Source organism: Anas acuta, chromosome 14, assembly GCF_963932015.1.
Source record: "Anas acuta chromosome 14, bAnaAcu1.1, whole genome shotgun sequence".
NCBI classification, from domain to species: Eukaryota; Metazoa; Chordata; class Aves; order Anseriformes; family Anatidae; genus Anas; species Anas acuta.
Genome location: NC_088992.1, coordinates 18182698 through 18205934, shown reverse-complemented (window position 1 = coordinate 18205934; position 23237 = coordinate 18182698). Strand labels below are relative to the sequence as shown.

The 23237-nt window shown below is 46.3% G+C and overlaps 3 protein-coding genes and 1 long non-coding RNA gene across 5 annotated transcripts in view; 1 reads left to right on the top strand and 3 right to left on the bottom strand.

The window, feature by feature from the left end:
- Positions 1–2384, bottom strand: part of LOC137864365 (uncharacterized) — a 47036-nt gene extending 44652 nt beyond the window's left edge. For both annotated transcript variants that reach the window (XR_011101458.1, XR_011101456.1), the window contains exon 1: positions 2132–2384. This is a non-coding gene — a long non-coding RNA (uncharacterized lncRNA). The remainder of the gene's footprint in view (positions 1–2131) is intronic.
- Positions 2385–3740: 1356 nt separating this feature from the next.
- CCNG1 (cyclin G1) lies at positions 3741–9272 on the top strand. Its single transcript, XM_068698040.1, has 7 exons — positions 3741–3922; positions 4188–4451; positions 5434–5687; positions 6284–6362; positions 6456–6554; positions 6756–6950; positions 7654–9272. The coding sequence occupies exons 2-6, from the start codon at positions 4188–4190 to the stop codon at positions 6945–6947; spliced, it is 888 nt and encodes a 295-aa protein (XP_068554141.1). The 5' UTR covers positions 3741–3922; the 3' UTR covers positions 6948–6950; positions 7654–9272.
- Positions 9273–16301: 7029 nt separating this feature from the next.
- On the bottom strand, positions 16302–18015 carry LOC137864514 (heat shock transcription factor, Y-linked-like). The gene is made up of 2 exons (XM_068698627.1): positions 17449–18015; positions 16302–16973 (listed from the first exon to the last, which is right to left on the bottom strand). The coding sequence occupies exons 1-2, from the start codon at positions 18013–18015 to the stop codon at positions 16302–16304; spliced, it is 1239 nt and encodes a 412-aa protein (XP_068554728.1).
- Positions 18016–21304: 3289 nt separating this feature from the next.
- LOC137864513 (heat shock transcription factor, Y-linked-like) lies at positions 21305–23018 on the bottom strand. The gene is made up of 2 exons (XM_068698626.1): positions 22452–23018; positions 21305–21976 (listed from the first exon to the last, which is right to left on the bottom strand). Exons 1-2 carry the CDS (start codon positions 23016–23018, stop codon positions 21305–21307), a joined length of 1239 nt encoding a protein of 412 aa, XP_068554727.1.
- Positions 23019–23237: the final 219 nt, after the last annotated feature.

The following is a 23237-nucleotide window of genomic DNA, read 5'->3' as shown; positions in this document are numbered from 1 at the left end:
GACCAGTTGTCCAACTGCTGCAGAGTTTAGAAGAATTTGGTTCTCCTTAGGGAAAGATAAGGTCTTCAGAGAAGTGACTATGAGAAGCATGCAGATAATGGCACAGTCTGGCACACACAGAACTCCAATGTTTACTTTCATTCTCTCCTGAACATACTGAACCACCTGTGTAAGTCATCTTATCTTCCTGTCACATCTTATCTGATAAGAAAGTAAAGGAAAGAAAAGCTACCATCTGTAAGGACTCTGAACATATAACGTACATGGAAGAAATTTTTGTGACAGAGAAAGACTACTGTAAGACAGGAAGAGTATCAGTGCAGAAAAACGTTAAAGTGCAAGAAAACCCCAGAGATGTGCTGCAGGGTTTGAAGGCTAACAACGAGCACTGCCTACACACTGCTCAGACATAGACATGCTGCACCTGGAGCACTGCACAGACACGCTGGGGGAGGCCCGCACTTGGCAGCACAGCACAGCAAAATGCAGAGCACAGAGGACTAACAACAGCCACCCGGGGGAGGGAAGTCTTTGACGCTTGTCAGCTTCCAATTTCAAATGATTTGAGAACTAAGGCAAAGCGTCTCTTTTCCATAGCAAAGCAATAAATCATACTGCTTAGCTATATTTAGCAGGATGGCAGTTCATATCATGCAGTCAGATCTGCATCTGCGTGCACTCTGTGTTCACATAAGACTTGCTACTATATCACTTCCTTTGGAATAAGGATTTTATCAGATCACATAGCCCAGGTTAAAAATCTATTACTTTGCACTTCCAAGTGCAGAATGCCAAAACACCAAGGAAGGAATATAAGTAACTGTACGCCTTAATGTATACAGGCAACAGTAATTGAAGGGAAACAAGACTTCTGAACCAAAAAGCAATGAGACAGTTGCCCAAAGAACAACATAGAGCATGGTAAGTTCAATGCACACTTAGAAAAATGCCTTGAAGGAGTAGGTTACCTTTTAAAGAAACATGAGTGGCAGATAGAAAGCATTTGTTATTAAAAAAAAAAAAAAAGTGTTTTGATACAGATGTTACTCAGACGTGCCTAGGTTTTAGAAGCTGTTTTGTTATGTGGGTAAGCAGTTCTGTTGTTGTAACTAACCACTAAGTCCTGCAGATACAGCTTTGTGCAGCACTGTGGTATGGCATGGCATGTGATGACATGATTTCTAACAGCATTTTTATCTCAGTATGAAGAAGCACTGCAGTTACAGTAGCTGTTCCAAATTCCTCTTCACATGAATTACTTGCATTGTATAACAACAAGGATGCCATCTGTCAATTAACAAAGGTTTCAAAGCTTATCTCAGAACAACAGACAGACTAATCTCAGGTTGAAGTAAAAAGTGTGGTTCAACGCTCAATTGCAAACATTTTTACTTCAAAGGAGCATGCAAGAAGTATATCAGATCTTCACATGTCCTGAGCAAGAAGGCAGAACCAAGAATCAGCATGTCCCCCTGCCAGGCTTCCCTTCAAACTGTATTCTCTGAAGAGCAATAAAAAGGCTCAAACAAAATAGGAAAAGCACTTATCAGCCCTGGAACCAAGGAAAGAGACCAACAGCAGCACTAGGTCCTGGGTCCCTTGGCTATCTGACAGGCATATCAAGAGATGAAACTGAAACCTGTATCGTTTTAAGCCTTATGACATATAAGATTTCAGCATAACTTAGATCCATGTTCTAACAAATGGGATCCTGAAGTTAAATAAATCGAATTATACTGTAGTCCCCTCTCAAATATCCCAAACTGATAAATGGCCTGCAGAAGTATATAACTTTCCTGAAGGAGAAAAAAAAAAAAAAAAAAAAAAGTCTTTGTTGTCGTCATTTGGGAAGACTAAATTTGTATTGCACTTCTGGGAAGAATATTGCTTCATCTTTTTCCAAATGTTTCCAAAACAGCCACACACAGTGCTCTCATTTGCATTTAGCCAATGTTTCTAAATAGCGAAAAGTAAACATAGCTCTCATTACTGAACAAAAATCTCTTGCAACTAATCTTTTTTTTTTCCACAGTCTGCGTTAAGGAGAAAGTAATTTCACAGCATTAATCCAAGACACACAGAGATAATGAAAATAACTGTAATTTCTTGCAGCTGTAATGCAAAGACCTACCTCCCAGAGTAAATCCACCACATCATTCATTTCAGGTAGCAGGGGCCAGAACTTATACACGCCAGATTGCAGTTCATCGTTATTGGGATGCAACTGTATAAGGCATGCCCATGACTAACAGAAACACCCTGCTGTGAACAACAGCTGTATTAATATCACATTGGTCAGCTCATCTGTTTTATGTGAGTAAATGCATTTATTTATTTTTTATGATTGCTAAGCAGAAAACATTGAGCTACAGGGGAGGGCAAAGCATTGCCAAGAACAGGTGTTGGCTGTTTGAAATTTGCCACAATTAGAAGTGGGGGAAAAAAAAAAAAAAAAAAAAAAAAAAAAAGCAATTCAGAATAAAAGAAACATCTTTGGAAACAAAAGATGCAGAGAAAGACCCTGATTTGTGTGTTCAGTTGTATCAGGAGGGCTAGCTAGGAGGGGTGGCAGAAAAGCTGACTAAAGGTTAGATTTGTCATTCAGCTTCCTTTTTAAAAAAATTAAATAACAGACAAGCAGATAGACTTCACTGAAGAAAAGATAGCTGCCCTTTTCTCAGGGTAGCTATCACTAGGCCAGTCACAAGTGGTGTCCCTCAGGGGTCGGTCTTGGGTCTGGTGCTCTTCAACATCTTTGTCAATGACACAGGTGACAGAATTGAGTGCACCCTCAGCAAGTTTGCAGATGACACCAAGCTGAAAGGTGCAGTCAATACAATAGAGGAAAGGCATGCCATCCAGAGGGACATGGACAGGCTGGAGAAGTGAGACCATGAGAACTTAATGAGGTTCAACAAGGCCAAGTGCAAGGTGTTGCACTTGGGCTGGGGCAATCCCAGGTATTTATACAGACTGTGAGAAGAATAGAGCTTTGAGTAGAAGCTCTTCAATATTAAGCAATTCCATTTACTTGTCCTAAAGGCAGTTCTTAAGTGGAGTATGTTCTGCTCTGAATATTGTTAAACAATTTGAAGTGTTTTTCAGCAATAACATGCCTTTTCCAGGTAACACTACCACATCTTAACAGGGAATTTAAAAAAAAAAAAAGTTATGCAAGTTATACAGGACATGACCGGCTACCCACAGCAAGAATTGTATCTTCCACAGGCTCTACTCTCACTTCAACTTCACCTCAGTAATTCCTGGCTGTTCCCTCAACAGAAAGCCGATGGTTATCCCACTCAACCAGACAAATATAAACACAGTGAAGGGAGTGGGAGTGTATTTTGAAAGGGACCACCTGAAGCTTGCCGCTCCAGGCTGCTTTAAGCAAAAGGCTAAGGGAGGCTGGTCTCTCAGTTAATTTTGACTTATCGCAGAGATGCCAACGTAAATATTTCCACACCACAAACAAAGCGCAGCCGCCTCAGGAGGGAGCCGGGACTTGCCGCGGCTAGGGGCGCACGGCACGGGAAGGCGGCGAGGACGGAGCGCCGGGCGCTGCCCAGCCCCGCTCGGCGGGGAGCGGGGGCGGGAGCACCTGGGGAGACCCCGCCCTCCATCTTGCGAGGCCTCGCCCGCCATCTTGTGGCACACCACCAGAGGGCGCCGCCCGGCTCACGAGGCGCCCCGCCCCTCCAGCCGTGCGCGCTCGGTGATTGGGCTGCGTGTCAGGCCGTCCGCGCGCAGCCCCGCCCCCCGCCCGGCGGAGCGCGGCGGGGCAGTGGGCGCGGCTGCATGGCGCGCTGGGGGCCGTGCCTGCGGGGGGGCGCCGCGCCGCGCTGAGCCGCGCCGCTCGGGGCGGGCGGCAGCAGCTCGGGCCCTTGCTCTGGCAGACGGGAGCAGCGAGGCGGGGGGCAAGGTAGGGGCGCGGGCTGGGCGCCGGGAGAGCCCTGTGAGGAGGGGGGGGACGGGCCCGGGCTTGTCCCGCGGAGCCGGCGCCTGCGCGGTGCGGGCACCCGGCGGCTGCTGCCCCGCTACGGCGCCGCTGAGGGGTGCGGGGGGCGCCGGGGGGTTGGGGTCGCGAGACGCCTGTTAGGGGGCCGGCAGGGCCCGGGCGGGCTGAGGGGGCCCCCAGCGCCGCGGGGTTAGCTGTTGGACGCGCTGACGTCTGTTTTTCCTCGCAGATGATTGAAACGCTCGTGAGTACCGAAGCGCAGGAGCTGCTGTATCAGCTGACGGCCCTGCTGGAGCAGGAGCTGAGGTGTCAGCCCAAGGCCTCTGGCCTGAGACTCATCGAAGCTGCCCACGATAATGGCCTCCGAATGACTGCCCGCCTGCGAGACTTTGAAGTGAAAGATCTCCTCAGCTTAACTCAGTTCTTCGGTTTCCATGCTGAGACGTTTTCGCTAGCTGTGAATTTCTTAGATAGGTTCTTGTCAAAAATGAAGGTATGGTGTTTTAAGGTATAAGCTCCCGGGCATCAGCTTTTGTTCGTTGCAACCTTGCTCCTGGTATAAGTTAGCATGTCTTGCTTTCATCTGGCTAAAGGTTAAGCTGCTTCCATATATACTGGTTGCAAAAGAGATTAAAAAAAATGGCTTTTACTGTTTGGATTTTAGCAGTAAGAAAGCTGTTTCCTCTGATGAAGAAAAGGAAGAATCTGTTCATCTGTTCCAACTTGAGGATGCCCTTAGGCTTGGAAATGCAGGCAGTGTTAATGGGTTAGTTCAAGACAGACTGTCTTGCCTGTTGCACTTATACAAGAACATCTTACTTTTCATTTTACTGCTGTTAAAACCTACCAGTGAGTCTCATGTATATCAAGAGGCTTGATGCTGTTCAGTATTTATTACTCTGGTAAAATGAGTATTCAGCTAGCACTCCATTCTACTGCATGTATGTGGCATGCTGGCAGGTTGTTAATCATCCAATGAACCAGGATTACTACTGTTGTACTGGGTCAAGAAAAAATGCTTGTTTTACTTGAATATTAGTACACCTGTTAAAAAAAAAAATAGAGCATAATACTTCTGAATTCAAAATCTGTTTAAAAAAATAACTGTAATGAGTTTATGTATATAGAAAAGGATAAAGAAAAATACTGGGATATGCCAATATGTACAACACTGTAGGTCATAAAAGCTTCTGATTAGGCTATTATGGAACCTCATTAAGAAACTAGTTCTCAGTCAAAATATATTTTTCTGCAATGTTGTTCTTCAGATGAATGAAGCAGAGTTTGTTGCTTGTAAAGGTCTCTTAATTTGGTTAAAGATTAAAATATATGTGGATAATGAAGTCTAATTGCTTAAGCATTTAAAAACACCGATATTTTCTTGTTGGTGATTCTACTTTGGTGCTTAGGTGTTGAAATTACTGATCAAAAATGTCCCTCTTTGAAAGTAATGAGTCAAATTGACTTCTCTTTAGGTACAGCCTAAACACATAGGCTGTGTTGGACTCAGCTGCTTCTACTTGGCTGTGAAAGCAACAGAGGAAGAGAGAAATGTTCCTTTAGCCACTGACTTGATTCGAATAAGCCAGTATAGGTTCACTGTTTCTGATATGATGAGAATGGAGAAAATCGTATTGGAGAAGCTGTCTTGGAAAGTCAAAGCTACAACGGCCTTTCAGTTTCTACAACTATATCATTCACTCATTCATGAGAATTTAAGCTGTGAAAGGTAAAATAGCTAAAACTTACTTCGCCATGACTGCATATGATCAGGAAGCCTATGTAGAAGAATAACCAGGGAATATTACTCAAGCAATTGGCCTTTTGACAATCTTAACAAATAAATAAATAAGTAAACCCAACCCTCTTATTGGTAAATACATGAATATCTGTGGTGTAATGCTATTTTAACTTTAAATGTTGTGTAAAGTGATGTAAAGAGCGTTGCTCTCTAAGCCCCAAAACAAGCCTGTTCATCAATGATGGTATAAAAAATTTGTACTTGGCGCTGCACTAAGTAGAGCCTCATTGCAGAGATTTCAAAATCTGATTTCAGAAAGTTCAGTTTGCTAGCTAGCCTTAAAAGTCCTTGTTGCCCAGCCTGTTTTGATGATAGAATTCTCTCCAGTGTAACACAAGATTTATTTTTGACATTATGACTGCCAAAACTGAGCACCTGTTTGACTGAAACTCTAGATCTTCTGGTACAAAAGAGGCCCTTCTTTATCTAAAGAACATTCTCACCACTTCTCAGTTTCCAGAGTGGTACTGTCTTGATCAAGTTTGTGTTCTTGTGCAACACTGACTTGCTTGTTTTCCTTATAGGAAAAAATACCTTAATTTTGAGAGACTTGAGACACAGCTTAAGGCATGTCACTGCAGAATCATGTTTTCTAAAGCCAAGGTAAACGTCTTAAAAGCACATAGAAAATAAGAGTACTGAAGCTTAAAAAATCACAGTTCAAAAATGTCACATTTCCTCTTCTGTCTTCTCCAGCCTTCTGTCTTGGCATTGTCTATTATGGCACTAGAGATAGAAGAACAAAAACTACTGGAGTTGACAGAGGCATTGGAATTTCTGCAACTGCATTCCAAGGTATGTATGGATATTGTTTTACAGGATGTAAATGCATGCTGGGGATAACTCACTGACAAAAGGGGGGGTCTGTTGGCATACTGGTTTCTCTCTTTTTATTCTTTTCTTTCTGCCATCTGGCTTGGAATCTTTTGCTAAAAATGCACATATAAAATAAGGATTTAATGAGTTACTGACATGGGATTCTGTCTTGCTATTTAGATAAACAACAGAGAGTTGACCTTCTGGAAGGAATTGGTGTTAAAGTGCCTTACAGAATATTCCTCGAGCAAGTGTTCGAAACCAAACGTCCAGAAATTAAAATGGATTGTGTCTGGGCGTACAGCACGGCAGCTTAAACATAGCTATTACAGAATAACACACCTTCCTACAATTCCAGAGACCACCTCATAATAGGTAATTTTTTTTTAATTTAATAAGTAAAATTCCAGCTCATAAATGTAAAATCAGCTTCTGATAATACAGAAGTGCTTATCTGTTAAATACCTCAAAATTTCCTATTCTGTATAGGTAGGGAGATGTGTAACTGAATCATAGTAGGCCTGTCATGTAGAGGCTGGTCTGTTCTTGTGTTCATGCTTGAGCCAGTGGTGTACCTTAAGAAGTGGTAACCTAATATATGAATACTGTAGAAGGAATTGATCCTTTGGTGTGCTGTGGGAGCAGAGATGTGTTCTACAGACATTGGGACCTCATTCAAACTAAAATATGGAGTAAAACTGGTAAAAAGGCAGAGCAAAAATTTAGCTTGCTTCTATCATAAAAAGGAATCTGCTAAGAGTAAACAGTTGCCTATTAGAATCTGTCTCTTGCAATAGTTCACTGAAACCAGTTAAAATGAGGACAGTTGCATACAATTTTATTTGTATAACTGTCTGTTTAGTAAAATCTAAAAGCTGTAATTCAGTTATGCATGCCGCAGTTTATTAACTGTGGAAATCATGAACTAATTCCTTATCTAGGCTTTAATTCCAAGGGCTGCATATCTTATTTAACAGCTGTATTGCTGCTGTCTTGCTGTGTTCAAGTCTGATGCTTTATTTGGTTCTTGTAGAGAGTCCTTGAGTTGACTGTCTTTTGTGTTTGTTTGTTTGTACAGGAATACAATAAAATGAGAGAACCATCCTGTGACCTAGTTCACAGGCAGATGAAGATTTGAGAAACCAAGTCTGAAACATGATTTTAATAATGAAGAACCCAACTCATGGAAATACATAACACTTCAGACTAAAAATCCTTGCAGCAAATACGTTTGTTTCCATGATGATTACAACAATATTCAGTGTCAGTTTTTGGTCTTACTAGACCATTTACTATCCAAACAGTGAAAAACCACAATACTGATAGAAGGAATTTAACACCTTATAGTTTGTAGAGCAGCTTGTGTAGTCTAACCCTGTTTTACTGTAAGTGCAGGTGCCCGGTGGTGTATTAAATTCAAAAAAAAAAAAAAAAAATCAATCTGCTTCACTTTCCGAAGATTACAGGACATTAGGAAAACACGTGCGGTGGCACAGTGCTGTAGTCTCAGGCAAACTAAAGACCATCTTGCTCAATATCGATGAGAATAGGAAATGCTTGTCAGTCCACCTGACGTGCTGGTTTGGCTGTCATGTGTCCGTGTGTTCCTACAGGGCAGGGTACTGACCTTTAACATAGACAAATTAAAAACAAAGCTCTACAGTAACTGCTGAGCTGGTCCAGTACCTGGAGCAGGACAAAGGGGAGAAACTTGATTTCATTGCCTTGTAAAAGATAGTCATTAACACTGCATTGATAACATCAGTGTTTTGTAAGAGGTGTAGTTTGCTGAGATTATGAAGGATAGGGAGAGCATAGAAACTGAATGGTACGTAAGAAGGCTGGAGAGAAACCACTGAGTTACTTGCCCCCAATCTGCCATTAGTCTTGTGAGGTTTTGCTATACAAGAGGTAAATGCTGATGCTGAACAGATGGATTTTACAGGCACAGTAGGAACAGGGCTGTAGTCCCATAAAGTCCCATAATGGCCTGTAAGTAGGAACAATTAAGGTGAGAAACAACTGAAGATTGTTTCAACTCTCATCTGTTTAACAATTAGCTTTGTGAAACACAGCTGCTCTGTTTTTTTTTCCTGAAGACCGTGACAGTACTTGAGGCATATCTTGCTTTTGGTGCTAACAAGAAAGTGAATAGTAAGAATGTGTTACTGGATGTAAGACGGATAGAGGTGTCAGGGGAATGTTGCTAATTACCTCTTGAGTTCTGTGTCACTGTGGAGCAGAGGCTGTTAGGGGTAGGCTGATAATAACTGCCATGTAAATGGTTTTAGGGGAAAATGAGCAGTCTGAATGTTCTGAATATAGTGTGGGCTTAAACGCTAGCCTACCAAACCTGTCCCCTTAATGGTAATAGCTAATGCGTAAACCATTTTTAGCATATCTTAAACTAATTAAATTCTTCATGAAATACTTCATACCAAAGCTCTGTACTAGACAAATCAAGCTATCTCATGAACTCATGGGAATGATTGCACTGCATAGCATTTAATGGAGTTTTCCATCTGCCAGTGCTCTCTGTGCATTGTGCTGGCCTCTGAAAAGCATACGTGTGACTCAGATAAAGGGGTGGGCAGCTTACTGGGAGAGATGGACAAAGATGCAGTGTGCAATTCTACTGGTATTGTCATGTGTCAAGATATGTACCTTTCAATTAAATGTTGAAATGCAGTTAACCAAGCAACTTTGTTCCAATTTGTTATAAAGCATCATTGTGGGAAGGCTATTAAGTGGCTTATACCTAAATACTACCTGAGAAATGTCTGTACAAGAGGTAAGTAAGGATATTTTTAAGAGGTTGAGGCCGCAGGGGAAGGGCTAGGGAAGAAACAAGGAAAATCTCAACATCTTTGGTAATGTTACATCAACTTGCTGACATGATTGCTTTAACACCTTTGAGACATGAAAGCAGTTACACAAATGAGTTTACAAGTAGTTTACACTGTTCAAGGAAAGATGAAGTCACATTTGTTAAGCTAATACTGTGTATTGCCTGCTTCTACATATTGCAGTAAATGCAGCACTTCCTTAAGAGAATGTGGGCTTTCAAAGCCCAAGATTTCATTTCCTGGACTCATCTGAGAATTCCAGTTTGATTAGACATAAGTTTAGCTATACATTTCTGTACCCAACACACTCACGGGGAGTAGCTGTGATAAACAAAGCTAAAGCTCTGGCATTATTCTGTGCTTATCCTTAAAGCAGAGCCATGAAAAAAATAGCTGTACACTGTTTTGCTGCACAGTGCTCACCTAGGTAACAAGGCAGCACTTCAATGAGTGCACAAGTCCCTAGAGAGTGGGTTTATCTCATTTCTGTATCACACACCCAGATTTACGCATCTGTCATGCCTGTTATTGTGCCTAAGAAGGGATGGAAGTCCCCAGTGAGACTTGACATGAGACACAACCCACCATTTGAAGTCCTGAATGCAGATTTAGCCATTAGGAAAAGGCCTAAAATAACTGGCCATTTTTTCCTCTTCATCTAGGTGATTCCAAAACTTGCAGTGGACGAGAGAAGTAGCTATCCAGCTAGTTTAAACCTGTCCTCTTAAAATAATTTAAAGCTGTGATGCCTTACTGTGTAAGCCAGTTTAACTGTTGTCATGTGTAATACTTGCACTGGGTAGTACTTTGGCACTTGTAGCAGTCTCATTTGTGCCTGAACCATCCAACTTCTGATCTACAATTGTGGCAAAGATACACTTAATACCAACCTATACCTACTTTTGTACAGTATGGTAAGCTCTCTAAAACCTTACCTTGGACCTACATTTGGACCTACACTATTATCCTGGTTTCAGTTAGGACAGAGTTAATTTTCTTCCTAGTAGCTGGTAGGGTGCTATGTTTTGGATTAGGATGAGAAGAGTGATGACAACCTGCTGGCATTTTAATTGTTGCAGAGCAGTGCTTGCACCAAGCCAAGGATGTTTCAGCTTCTCACTCTGTCCTGCCAACGGGCAGGCTGGGGGTGCAGCAAGAGCTGGGAGGGGACAGACCCAGGACAGCTGACCCAAACTGGCCACAGGGGTATTCCATCCCATCTGGGGTCATGCTGAACAGTATATAGGGGTGGCTGGCTGGGGTGGGGGAGCTGCCTGCTCGGGGTTAGGCTGGGCATCGGTCAGCAGGTGGTGAGCAATTGCATTGTGCATCACTTGTTTTGTACACAGTAGTAGTAGTACTGTTATTATTATTACCGTTATTTTCCTGTCTTTATCTCAACCTACAGGCTTCACTTTCCCGTTTCTCTCTCCCATCCCAGAGGGGGGCGGGGATGGTGAGCAAACGGCTGTGTGATGTTTAGCTGCTGGCCGGGTTAAACCACAACAGTCCCTTTGGTGCCCAACATGGGGCTCAAAGGGTTGAGATAACAACAGATCTGACCAGAGTGTGTTAAACTAAAATTGGTGTAAGTATTAGACCTGCTTAATAGTTGCTAGTCATAATGCTGATTGCTTTAATCTCAAGTCTGCTGCACCTGTTTCCTGCATTGAGTATTATAGCACATTACTTTCTGTATGTGCTCTCTGTCGTGTTGTTTATTCTTTCCGGGCCCTGGTTTAAGATCATTATGGTACTGTGCGTTGTAACAGTGGCTTATGAGACAATGAAATTTCTGGTCAAGACTCTAACTTGGTATTTGTACTCAGCACTGTAGTCAACTCTATACTTTGGAAACCGTATCTCGGAAACTATTAGCAATTATACCTATTGCCTTTTTTCATCAGGGAGCCAATCTGTGGAGGGGAAAGAGGAAGATATCTTTTCTTACTTGTTCACTCTCCCTTTCTCCTTCACCACTCTCTTATCCTCTAAGCTTGTTACAATAGTTCTCCAAGATACTGAATATTCTTGGGATACTCAGACCAGCATGTTCGTGTTGTTACGTCTCCTGAATGCGCTTCAGGTTTTGTTTGAAGTTAAACAACTACTTAGGAATCTCATCCAGAGGTCTGTCCAGAGGCAGGAGAGTTGTGAGTGGCAGGGAGTGTGGGAGGATAGGTTTCTAGAGCAGTGGGCACCTCCAGCATTTTGGAAATTCACCCCTGAACAACTGTGAAATCCTAAACTGGTAAGATGCTTGAAAAAAGGGTGTCATGACTCCGGCAGTTCCAAAGAGACACAAATCACTGTAATGTGCTGGGGTCTGGCCCATGCATATTGAGCTGCAATTGATACTGCTGTCAACCTAGTGACAGACCCTGCAGCCACTCCAAGTCCTGTGACAGACCCAACGGCCACTCCAACCCCTACGATGGACCCTGCAGCCGTTCCAGCTCCTGCTCCTGCAGCCACTCCAGCTCCTGTGGCTGGGTCAGAGAAACGAGCTGTAGCAGTGCAAGTTGCCCCCACAGAGAAGGTGAAAAAATGGTATTGAGATTCAGGTTGTTCAGAATGCAGAGAGTCTTCTGTTAAGTCTAGGTATAGAGAAGACGATGCTGGGCCATAAGGGTTTCAGGAGGAGGAAGATGAGGATGCCGAAAAATGGTTGTAACTACCTGAAACCTATACCAGCGTGAGCTACGAGATGTGCAAAAAGATTTTGGTTGTTGCATACATGTAGGTGAGCAGTTTGTCACCTGGCTGCTCCAGTGCTGGGACACTGGAGCCAATTGTGTGGAATTAGAGGGCAGGGAAGCCAGGCGGCTGGGATCCCTTGCTAAAGATGCAGGCATTGACAAAGCAATTGCAGATGTAGCACCATCTCACAGCCTCTAGAGGCGTCTCCTCTCAGCTGTTAGGGAAAGGTATCCCTTCAAAGAAGAACTTGTATGTCTACCAAGCAAGTGAACCACTATGGAGAAGGGAATCCAGTCCCTGATGGAATTAGCTGTATGGGAGGTGATTTATGAGGACCCAGACCTCAGACAAACATCCACAGATCCAGATGAAGTCAGGTGTACACGACCCATGTGGCAGAAGTTTGTACGGAGTGCACCATCATCATATGCCAGCTCATTGGCAATAATGGCCTGGAAAGATGATGAAGAACCCACAGTAGATGTGGCTAAACAACTTCGGCAATATGAAGAAAGTCTCTCCTCTTCCTTACAGGCCTGCATCTCAGCTGTGGAGAAACTTTCTGAAGAGTTCCACCAACTTAAAGAGAATCTATCTTCTTCCCCACCTGTACAAACTGGTCTCTCAGGTATCAGGGGTAGGCGTTCATCCGCACAAGGAAGATAATATGGTGGGTACACACCTTGTGGTTTTACTTACGAGACCATGGAGAGGATATGAGAAAATGGGATGGAAAATCTACTGCGACCCTAGAGGCACGGGTATGTGAGTTGCAGAAGAAAACAATTGGGGAAAAAAAGGATTCTCTGAAAAGTTTGCTGCTCCAACTTCCAGCAGACAGTCCTTCAAATACAGAAACGAAGAAGATTCTGACCAGCATTAGGGGGGCCCTGCCTCCAGCCAGGGGGAGGAAAGGGACAATTGAGTTTATTGGACTGTGTGGATTCGATGGCCTGGCACGTCACACGCACAGAAGTATAAGGCTTTAGTAGACACTGGTGCACAATGTACTATAATGCCATCGAGCTATAAAGGGCCAGAGCCCATCTATATTTGTGGAGTGACAGGGGGATCTCAGCAGTTGACTGTATTGGAGGCTGAAGTGAGTCTGACTGGGAATGAGTGGGAAAAGCACCGCATTGTGACTGGCCTGGATGCTCCATGTATCCTTGGCATAGACTATCTTAGAAGAGGATATTTCAAGGACCCAAAAGGGTTCCGGTGGGCTTTTGGTATAGCTGCCTTAGAGACAGGGGGCATTAAACAATTGTCTACCTTGCCCTGTCTCTCAGAGGACCCCTCTGTTGTGGGGTTGCTGAGGGTTGAAGAACAGCAAGTGCTAATCGCTACCACAACTGTGCACCAGCAGTAATATCGCATCAACCAAGACTCCCTGATTCCCATCCATAAGCTAATTCGTCAATTGGAGAGCCAAGGAGTGATCAGCAAGACCCATTCACCTTTCAATAGTCCCATATGGCCAGTGCGAAAGTCCAATGGCGAGTGGAGACTAACAGTGAACTATCGTGGCCTGAGCAAAGTCAAACCACCACTGAGTGCTGCAGTGCCAGACATGCTTGAACTCCAGTATGAACTGGAATCGAAGGCAGCCAAGTGGTACGCCACAATTGATATCGCTAATGCATTTTTCTCCATCCCTCTAGCAGCAGAGTGCAGGCCACAGTTTGCTTTCACTTGGAGGGGAGTCCAATGTACTTGGAATCGGCTGCCCCAGGGGTGGAAACACAGCCCTACCATTTGCCATGGGCTGATCCAATCTGCACTGGAGCAGGGGGAAGCTCCTGAACACCTACAGTATATGGATGACGTTATTGTTTGGGGTGGCACAGCAGAGGAAGTTTTCGAGAAAGGGAAGAAAATAGTCCAAATCCTTCTGAAAGCCGGTTTTGCCATGAAACAAAATAAAGTCAAAGGACCTGCATGAGAGATCCAGTTTTTAGGAATAAAATGGCAAGATGAATGCTGTCAAATCCTAATGGATATGATCAACAAAATAACAGCTATGTCTCCACCAACTAGCAAAAAAAAAAAAAAAAAAAAAACAAACTTTACTACATGTAGGTGTTGTGGGGTTTTGGAGAATGCACATCCCAAATTACAGTCTGACTGTAAACCCGCTCTACCAAGTAACCTGTAAGAAGAATGAGTTTGAATGGGGCCCTGAGCAATGACAAGCCTTTGAACAAATCAAGCAGGAAATAGTTCATGCAGTAGCCTTTAGGCCAGTCCGAACAGGACCAGATGTAAAGAATGTGCTCTACACTGCAGCCAGGGAGAATGGCACCACCTGGAGCCTCTGGCAGAAAGAACCTGGGGAAACTCAAGGTCGACCCCTGGGGTTTTGGAGTCGGGGATACAGAGGATCTGAGGCCCGCTACACTCCAACTGAAAAGGAGATATTGGCAGCATATGAGGGAGTTCGATCTGCTTCGGAGGTGGTTGGTACTGAAGCGCAGCTCCTCCTAGCATCCCGACTGCTGGTACTAGGCTGGATGTTCAAAGGAAGGGTCCCCTCTACACATCATGCAACTGATGCTACATGGAACAAGTGGGTTGCACTGATTATTCAGTGGGCTCTAATAGGAAACCCCAGTCGCCCAGGAATATTGGAAGTGATTATGGATTGCCCAGAAGGCAAATACTTTGGGATATCATCAGAGGAGGAGGTGGGCCGTGCTGAAGAAGCCCCACTGTACAACCAGTTACCAGAGAATGAGAAGAAATATGCCCTGTTCACTGATGGGTTCTGCCGTATTGTGGGGACGCATTGGAGATGGAAGGCTGCTGTATGGAGTCCTACACGACGAGTTGCAGAAGCTGCTGAGGGAGAAGGTGAATCGAGTCAGTTTGCAGAAGTGAAGGCCGTTCAGCTGGCTTCAGATATTGCTGAATGAGAAAAGTGGCCAGTTCTTTCTCTATAGTGTTTCATGGGTGGTACCAAATGCCCTGTGGGGATGGTTACAGCAATGGAAGCAAAACAACTGGCATCTGGGCTGCTGCATTGTGGCAAGATATTGCTGCTCGGGTGGAGAACCTGGTTGAAAGGGTATGCCACATAGATACTCATGTGCCCCAAAATTGGGCTACTGAAGAACGTCAAAACAACCAGCAGGTGGATCAGGCTGCTAAGATTGAAGTAGCTCAGGCGGACCTGGACTGGCAGCATAAAGGTGAATTACTTATAGCCTGATGGGCCCATGACACCTCAGGCCATCAAGGTAGAGATGCAACATACAGATGGGCTCGTGATCGAGGGGTGGACCTGACCATGGACGCTATAGCACAGGTTATTCATGACTGTGAAACATGTGCTGCAGTCAAGCAAGTGAAACGGTCAAAGCCTCTTTGGTATGGAGGACGATGGCTGAAAAATAAATATGGAGAGGCCTTGTAGATTGATTATATCACACTCCCTCAAACTCGCAACGGCAAGCGCCATGTACTTACAATGGTGGAAGCAACCACTGGATGGCTGGAAACATATCCTGTGCCTCATGCCACTGCCTGGAACACTATCCTGGGCCTTGAAAAGCAAGTCATATATCGACATGGCACCCCAGAAAGAATAGAGTCAGACAATGGGACACATTGCCGAAACAACCTTATAGACACTTCGGCCAAAGAGCATGGTATTGAGTGGGTGTATCACATCCCCTATCATGCACCAGCCTTTGGGAAAGTTGAACAATACAATGAACTGTTAAAGACTACGCTGAAAGCAATGGGCGCTGGGACATTCAAATATTGGGATACACATTTGACAAACGGACTCATCATAGCCTGCTTTACTTATCTTTGTGTTCCATGGGTTCAAACTCCTTGGGTACCACCCAAACGTATTTTATCTGCATGTCTAGTCCTCAGCAAAGCTAGCTCTAAAACACCTGGAAGTAGCCTGAGAAGGCAATTAAGATCAGAACATCTACTGTTCTTTTTTTGATTGTGTTGGAACACAAATTGGTGTTGGAACAGTTGCTTCTACTTCCATTTGAGAGACGAAATACAAATTCAACCTGAGATTTCCCCATTTAAAAATAATACCAAAAAGACAACTGGAACTGGAAAAGTTTTATTATTCAAACAGATTAACTCCAGAACAATCAACCTATGAACTAACAGACCGTGAAGCTGTAAGGGGGTGCTGCTATCCCTGCTGTGTCTAGTGGGTCCCATGCCTGGGTGCCATTCTGTCGCCTGCAGCTGCCCTGTCTTGGTTGCAGGTGCAGGTCGGGCAGTGTGGGGCTGCCAGGCCCTGCCAGCTGTACGGCTGCAAAATGGCTGCAGCAGAGGCTGCTGCCAGCAAGGCCACTGGAAGGAGTGGGTGACCGAAGGGAGGCAGGGCAGCCGAGGGAGCCTTCGGAGCTCCTGCGTTTGGGCACAGGGCTATCTGGGAAGGTAGGACGTGGTGTGGGGAGGGAGCAGGAGCGGCAGCTGAGGTCTGGCTGCTGCCTGCTAGCAGCAGGGAGGGGTCCAGACGCCGCTGCTTGTCCCTGCCTGCTGCTGCAGCAGGATCTGGCAGGGTGGGAGCAGCTCCCTGCGAGGCTGTAGGGGCACCGCTGGCTTGAGGGGTGGCTTTTGCCCAGTGCCTGGGGACTGGGGACCCCGCGGGTGCCACTGGCTGTGTGGCTTCTGCTGGAGTTGCTGCTGCCAGCGGGTCCTCCTCATCCATATCGGCATCTCTGCACCCAGGCTGGGCATATAGGCTGCTGCTGGGGTAGCTCTCATCCAGCCCCGCCTGCAGGGCTTTCCTCTTCAGGGCAACTCGTCGCTTGCAGTTCTGGAGCAGGTGGGGAGAATCTCTCTTGAAGCTGGGGTTGTAGTAGTAGAGTATCTAAAAAACGCAAAGGAGAAGAAGTACTTGCTACGTGTTTGGGACTGAGAAACAGCAAGAGACAAGAACTGAGGACTGTAATTGGTAAAGGCAGTCATGGGTTAGAAAGATCTATTGGTCAGTTTAAGCCTAAAGCTTAGGCTGACTAAAGCTTAATGATACAGTCCTGATGATACAGTTCTGGTACGTTGCAAATGCCTTAAAATAAATGGACTCATCATAGCCTGCTTTACTTATCTTTGTGTTCCATGGGTTCAGACTCCTTGGGTACCACCCAAACGTAGTTTATCTGCATGTCTAGTCCTCAGCAAAGGTAGCTCTAAAACACCTGGAAGTAGCCTGAAAAGGCAATCAAGATCAGAACATCTACTGTTATCCTCATCTCCTCCATTGCCAAGGCTTATTTTATTGGAACACCCATCTCTCCCACCAGAATATTGTGAGAATTGGTTCACGTGTGGAGCAATGGAGGTACCTTCCTACAAGCAGAAAATGCATCCTCTTCTTTCGGAAGATCGGGAAGCGAGGGAGATCTTTGCAGGTCCTGTTGCAGTTTGGTGAATCCATACAGATTAAGCTGACGAATGAAACCTCTCATTCTCTCCGTCTCAAAAACTCTCCGAGGTCTTGTCCTTCCCAGCACTTCCACTTTAAACATTTCCTCGTCGATCACAATATAGTTTCCAGAGTGACCCCACCAGATGGCCTTAAATTCGTCACTTTCAGCCACTTGCCAGAGTTTCTTTGGGAAGCTGAGGGATGAGAAGACGTTGCCGTTGCCAGCGTTCTCCTCAGAAGAATTATGAGGAACGTGTTTGGTCTCACGGTCATCAGTGAGAGCTTGGGGATCTTTTTCTCCCCTTGTGGATGCTGCACGAGCATCACAAGCTGCTCCTTCATCCTGTCCCAGGGGTTCAGGAGAAGGGGAGTCCGAAGGCTCAAACAGCTCGTCTGGAGCAAAACCGTATGACGTGTCTTCTGGAAGTGGCTCCTGTTTAATTTCATTGATCTCATTGTCACTCGAGTTTCCATCTGCAGCCATTTCTGCAAACGGCTACTTTTGGTCCTGCCAGTCAGCAAGCGAGGCTCAACGGACTGTCTGGGGGTTCTGGTGGGGGAAGCTCAAACGTCACCGTGACGCCCCAGTATCATCACGATGATATCACAGTGTGGCTCTGGCTGGAACAAGGGACAATGGCAACAAAATGGATGACAGGAAGTTCCACAACAACGTGCGAAACAACTTCCTCATGGTGAGGGTGACGGAGCGCTGGGACAGGCAGCCTGCGGAGGTTGTGGAGCCTCCTTCTCTGGAGACATTCAAGGCCCGTCTGGATGCCTATCTGGGCAACCTGCTCTCGGGAACCTGCTTTGGCAGGGGTTTGGACCGATGATCTCTTGAGCTGCCTTCCAACCCCCACAATTCTGTGAGTCTGTGACATTCCCTTTCTGAGTCTTCCATAATTAAAATGGTGTTATTTAATTACTCTCTCCTAACTTTCCGTTAGAAGTCATCATTAGGAAGAGCATCCTCGGTGCATGTGGCATGCAGACATTATCCACTCTTTTGCTCTCTGTGGCTGAGAACCTAGAGAGCTGGTCTGTTGTGGAAAACGATCAAATTGGTGTTGGAACAGTTGCTTCTACTTCCATTTGAGAGACGAAATACAAATTCAACCTGAGATTTTCCCATTTAAAAATAATACCAAAAAGACAACTGGAACTGGAAAAGTTTTATTATTCAAGCAGATTAACTCCAGAACAATCAACCTATGAACTAACAGACCGTGAAGCTGTAAGGGGGTGCTGCTATCCCTGCTGTGTCTAGCGGGTCCCATGCCTGGGTGCCATTCTGTCGCCTGCAGCTGCCCTGTCTTGGTCACAGGTGCAGGTCGGGCAGTGTGGGGCTGCCAGGCCCTGCCAGCTGTACGGCTGCAAAATGGCTGCAAAATGGCTGCAGCAGAGGCTGCTGCCAGCAAGGCCACTGGAAGGAGTGGGTGACCGAAGGGAGGCAGGGCAGCCGAGGGAGCCTTCGGAGCTCCTGCGTTTGGGCACAGGGCTATCTGGGAAGGTAGGACGTGGTGTGGGGAGGGAGCAGGAGCGGCAGCTGAGGTCTGGCTGCTGCCTGCTAGCAGCAGGGAGGGGTCCAGACGCCGCTGCTTGTCCCTGCCTGCTGCTGCAGCAGGATCTGGCAGGGTGGGAGCAGCTCCCTGCGAGGCTGTAGGGGCACCGCTGGCTTGAGGGGTGGCTTTTGCCCAGTGCCTGGGGACTGGGGACCCCGCGGGTGCCGCTGGCTGCGTGGCTTCTGCTGGAGTTGCTGCTGCCAGCGGGTCCTCCTCATCCATATCGGCATCTCTGCACCCAGGCTGGGCATATAGGCTGCTGCTGGGGCAGCTCTCATCCAGCCCCGCCTGCAGGGCTTTCCTCTTCAGGGCAACTCGTCGCTTGCAGTTCTGGAGCAGGTGGGGAGAATCTCTCTTGAAGCTGGGGTTGTAGTAGTAGAGTATCTAAAAAACGCAAAGGAGAAGAAGTACTTGCTACGTGTTTGGGACTGAGAAACAGCAAGAGACAAGAACTGAGGACTGTAATTGGTAAAGGCAGTCATGGGTTAGAAAGATCTATTGGTCAGTTTAAGCCTAAAGCTTAGGCTGACTAAAGCTTAATGATACAGTCCTGATGATACAGTTCTGGTACGTTGCAAATGCCTTAAAATAAATGGACTCACCATAGCCTGCTTTACTTATCTTTGTGTTCCATGGGTTCAAACTCCTTGGGTACCACCCAAACGTAGTTTATCTGCATGTCTAGTCCTCAGCAAAGGTAGCTCTAAAACACCTGGAAGTAGCCTGAAAAGGCAATCAAGATCAGAACATCTACTGTTATCCTCATCTCCTCCATTGCCAAGGCTTATTTTATTGGAACACCCATCTCTCCCACCAGAATATTGTGAGAATTGGTTCACGTGTGGAGCAATGGAGGTACCTTCCTACAAGCAGAAAATGCATCCTCTTCTTTCGGAAGATCGGGAAGCGAGGGAGATCTTTGCAGGTCCTGTTGCAGTTTGGTGAATCCATACAGATTAAGCTGACGAATGAAACCTCTCATTCTCTCCGTCTCAAAAACTCTCCGAGGTCTTGTCCTTCCCAGCACTTCCACTTTAAACATTTCCTCGTCGATCACAATATAGTTTCCAGAGTGACCCCACCAGATGGCCTTAAATTCGTCACTTTCAGCCACTTGCCAGAGTTTCTTTGGGAAGCTGAGGGATGAGAAGACGTTGCCGTTGCCAGCGTTCTCCTCAGAAGAATTATGAGGAACGTGTTTGGTCTCACGGTCATCAGTGAGAGCTTGGGGATCTTTTTCTCCCCTTGTGGATGCTGCACGAGCATCACAAGCTGCTCCTTCATCCTGTCCCAGGGGTTCAGGAGAAGGGGAGTCCGAAGGCTCAAACAGCTCGTCTGGAGCAAAACCGTATGACGTGTCTTCTGGAAGTGGCTCCTGTTTAATTTCATTGATCTCATTGTCACTCGAGTTTCCATCTGCAGCCATTTCTGCAAACGGCTACTTTTGGTCCTGCCAGTCAGCAAGCAAGGCTCAACGGACTGTCTGGGGGTTCTGGTGGGGGAAGCTCAAACGTCACCATGACGCCCCAGTATCATCACGATGATATCACAGTGTGGCTCTGGCTGGAACAAGGGACAATGGCAACAAAATGGATGACAGGAAGTTCCACAACAACGTGCGAAACAACTTCCTCATGGTGAGGGTGACGGAGCGCTGGGACAGGCAGCCTGCGGAGGTTGTGGAGCCTCCTTCTCTGGAGACATTCAAGGCCCGTCTGGATGCCTATCTGGGCAACCTGCTCTCGGGAACCTGCTTTGGCAGGGGTTTGGACCGATGATCTCTTGAGCTGCCTTCCAACCCCCACAATTCTGTGAGTCTGTGACATTCCCTTTCTGAGTCTTCCATAATTAAAATGGTGTTATTTAATTACTCTCTCCTAACTTTCCGTTAGAAGTCATCATTAGGAAGAGCATCCTCGGTGCATGTGGCATGCAGACATTATCCACTCTTTTGCTCTCTGTGGCTGAGAACCTAGAGAGCTGGTCTGTTGTGGAAAACGATCAAATTGGTGTTGGAACAGTTGCTTCTACTTCCATTTGAGAGACGAAATACAAATTCAACCTGAGATTTCCCCATTTAAAAATAATACCAAAAAGACAACTGGAACTGGAAAAGTTTTATTATTCAAACAGATTAACTCCAGAACAATCAACCTATGAACTAACAGACCGTGAAGCTGTAAGGGGGTGCTGCTATCCCTGCTGTGTCTAGCGGGTCCCATGCCTGGGTGCCATTCTGTCGCCTGCAGCTGCCCTGTCTTGGTCGCAGGTGCAGGTCGGGCAGTGTGGGGCTGCCAGGCCCTGCCAGCTGTACGGCTGCAAAATGGCTGCAGCAGAGGCTGCTGCCAGCAAGGCCACTGGAAGGAGTGGGTGACCAAAGGGAGGCAGGGCAGCCGAGGGAGCCTTCGGAGCTCCTGCGTTTGGGCACAGGGCTATCTGGGAAGGTAGGACGTGGTGTGGGGAGGGAGCAGGAGCGGCAGCTGAGGTCTGGCTGCTGCCTGCTAGCAGCAGGGAGGGGTCCAGACGCCGCTGCTTGTCCCTGCCTGCTGCTGCAGCAGGATCTGGCAGGGTGGGAGCAGCTCCCTGCGAGGCTGTAGGGGCACCGCTGGCTTGAGGGGTGGCTTTTGCCCAGTGCCTGGGGACTGGGGACCCCGCGGGTGCCGCTGGCTGTGTGGCTTCTGCTGGAGTTGCTGCTGCCAGCGGGTCCTCCTCATCCATATCGGCATCTCTGCACCCAGGCTGGGCATATAGGCTGCTGCTGGGGCAGCTCTCATCCAGCCCCGCCTGCAGGGCTTTCCTCTTCAGGGCAACTCGTCGCTTGCAGTTCTGGAGCAGGTGGGGAGAATCTCTCTTGAAGCTGGGGTTGTAGTAGTAGAGTATCTAAAAAACGCAAAGGAGAAGAAGTACTTGCTACGTGTTTGGGACTGAGAAACAGCAAGAGACAAGAACTGAGGACTGTAATTGGTAAAGGCAGTCATGGGTTAGAAAGATCTATTGGTCAGTTTAAGCCTAAAGCTTAGGCTGACTAAAGCTTAATGATACAGTCCTGATGATACAGTTCTGGTACGTTGCAAATGCCTTAAAATAAATGGACTCATCATAGCCTGCTTTACTTATCTTTGTGTTCCATGGGTTCAGACTCCTTGGGTACCACCCAAACGTAGTTTATCTGCATGTCTAGTCCTCAGCAAAGGTAGCTCTAAAACACCTGGAAGTAGCCTGAAAAGGCAATCAAGATCAGAACATCTACTGTTATCCTCATCTCCTCCATTGCCAAGGCTTATTTTATTGGAACACCCATCTCTCCCACCAGAATATTGTGAGAATTGGTTCACGTGTGGAGCAATGGAGGTACCTTCCTACAAGCAGAAAATGCATCCTCTTCTTTCGGAAGATCGGGAAGCGAGGGAGATCTTTGCAGGTCCTGTTGCAGTTTGGTGAATCCATACAGATTAAGCTGACGAATGAAACCTCTCATTCTCTCCGTCTCAAAAACTCTCCGAGGTCTTGTCCTTCCCAGCACTTCCACTTTAAACATTTCCTCGTCGATCACAATATAGTTTCCAGAGTGACCCCACCAGATGGCCTTAAATTCGTCACTTTCAGCCACTTGCCAGAGTTTCTTTGGGAAGCTGAGGGATGAGAAGACATTGCCGTTGCCAGCGTTCTCCTCAGAAGAATTATGAGGAACGTGTTTGGTCTCACGGTCATCAGTGAGAGCTTGGGGATCTTTTTCTCCCCTTGTGGATGCTGCACGAGCATCACAAGCTGCTCCTTCATCCTGTCCCAGGGGTTCAGGAGAAGGGGAGTCCGAAGGCTCAAACAGCTCGTCTGGAGCAAAACCGTATGACGTGTCTTCTGGAAGTGGCTCCTGTTTAATTTCATTGATCTCATTGTCACTCGAGTTTCCATCTGCAGCCATTTCTGCAAACGGCTACTTTTGGTCCTGCCAGTCAGCAAGCGAGGCTCAACGGACTGTCTGGGGGTTCTGGTGGGGGAAGCTCAAACGTCACCGTGACGCCCCAGTATCATCACGATGATATCACAGTGTGGCTCTGGCTGGAACAAGGGACAATGGCAACAAAATGGATGACAGGAAGTTCCACAACAACGTGCGAAACAACTTCCTCATGGTGAGGGT

Excerpts from the sequence above, each read along its gene's own strand:
- CCNG1 (XM_068698040.1), top strand. The coding sequence starts at position 4,188 with ATGATTGAAACGCTCGTGAGTACCGAAGCGCAGGAGCTGCTGTATCAG. Across the intron at positions 6,363-6,455 it reads TCATGTTTTCTAAAGCCAAG|CCTTCTGTCTTGGCATTGTC; the intron begins GTAAACGTCTTA and ends TGTCTTCTCCAG. Across the intron at positions 6,555-6,755 it reads TTCTGCAACTGCATTCCAAG|ATAAACAACAGAGAGTTGAC; the intron begins GTATGTATGGAT and ends CTTGCTATTTAG.
- LOC137864514 (XM_068698627.1), bottom strand. The coding sequence starts at position 18,015 with ATGGCTGCAGATGGAAACTCGAGTGACAATGAGATCAATGAAATTAAA. Across the intron at positions 16,974-17,448 it reads CATTTTCTGCTTGTAGGAAG|ATACTCTACTACTACAACCC; the intron begins GTACCTCCATTG and ends TGCGTTTTTTAG.
- LOC137864513 (XM_068698626.1), bottom strand. The coding sequence starts at position 23,018 with ATGGCTGCAGATGGAAACTCGAGTGACAATGAGATCAATGAAATTAAA. Across the intron at positions 21,977-22,451 it reads CATTTTCTGCTTGTAGGAAG|ATACTCTACTACTACAACCC; the intron begins GTACCTCCATTG and ends TGCGTTTTTTAG.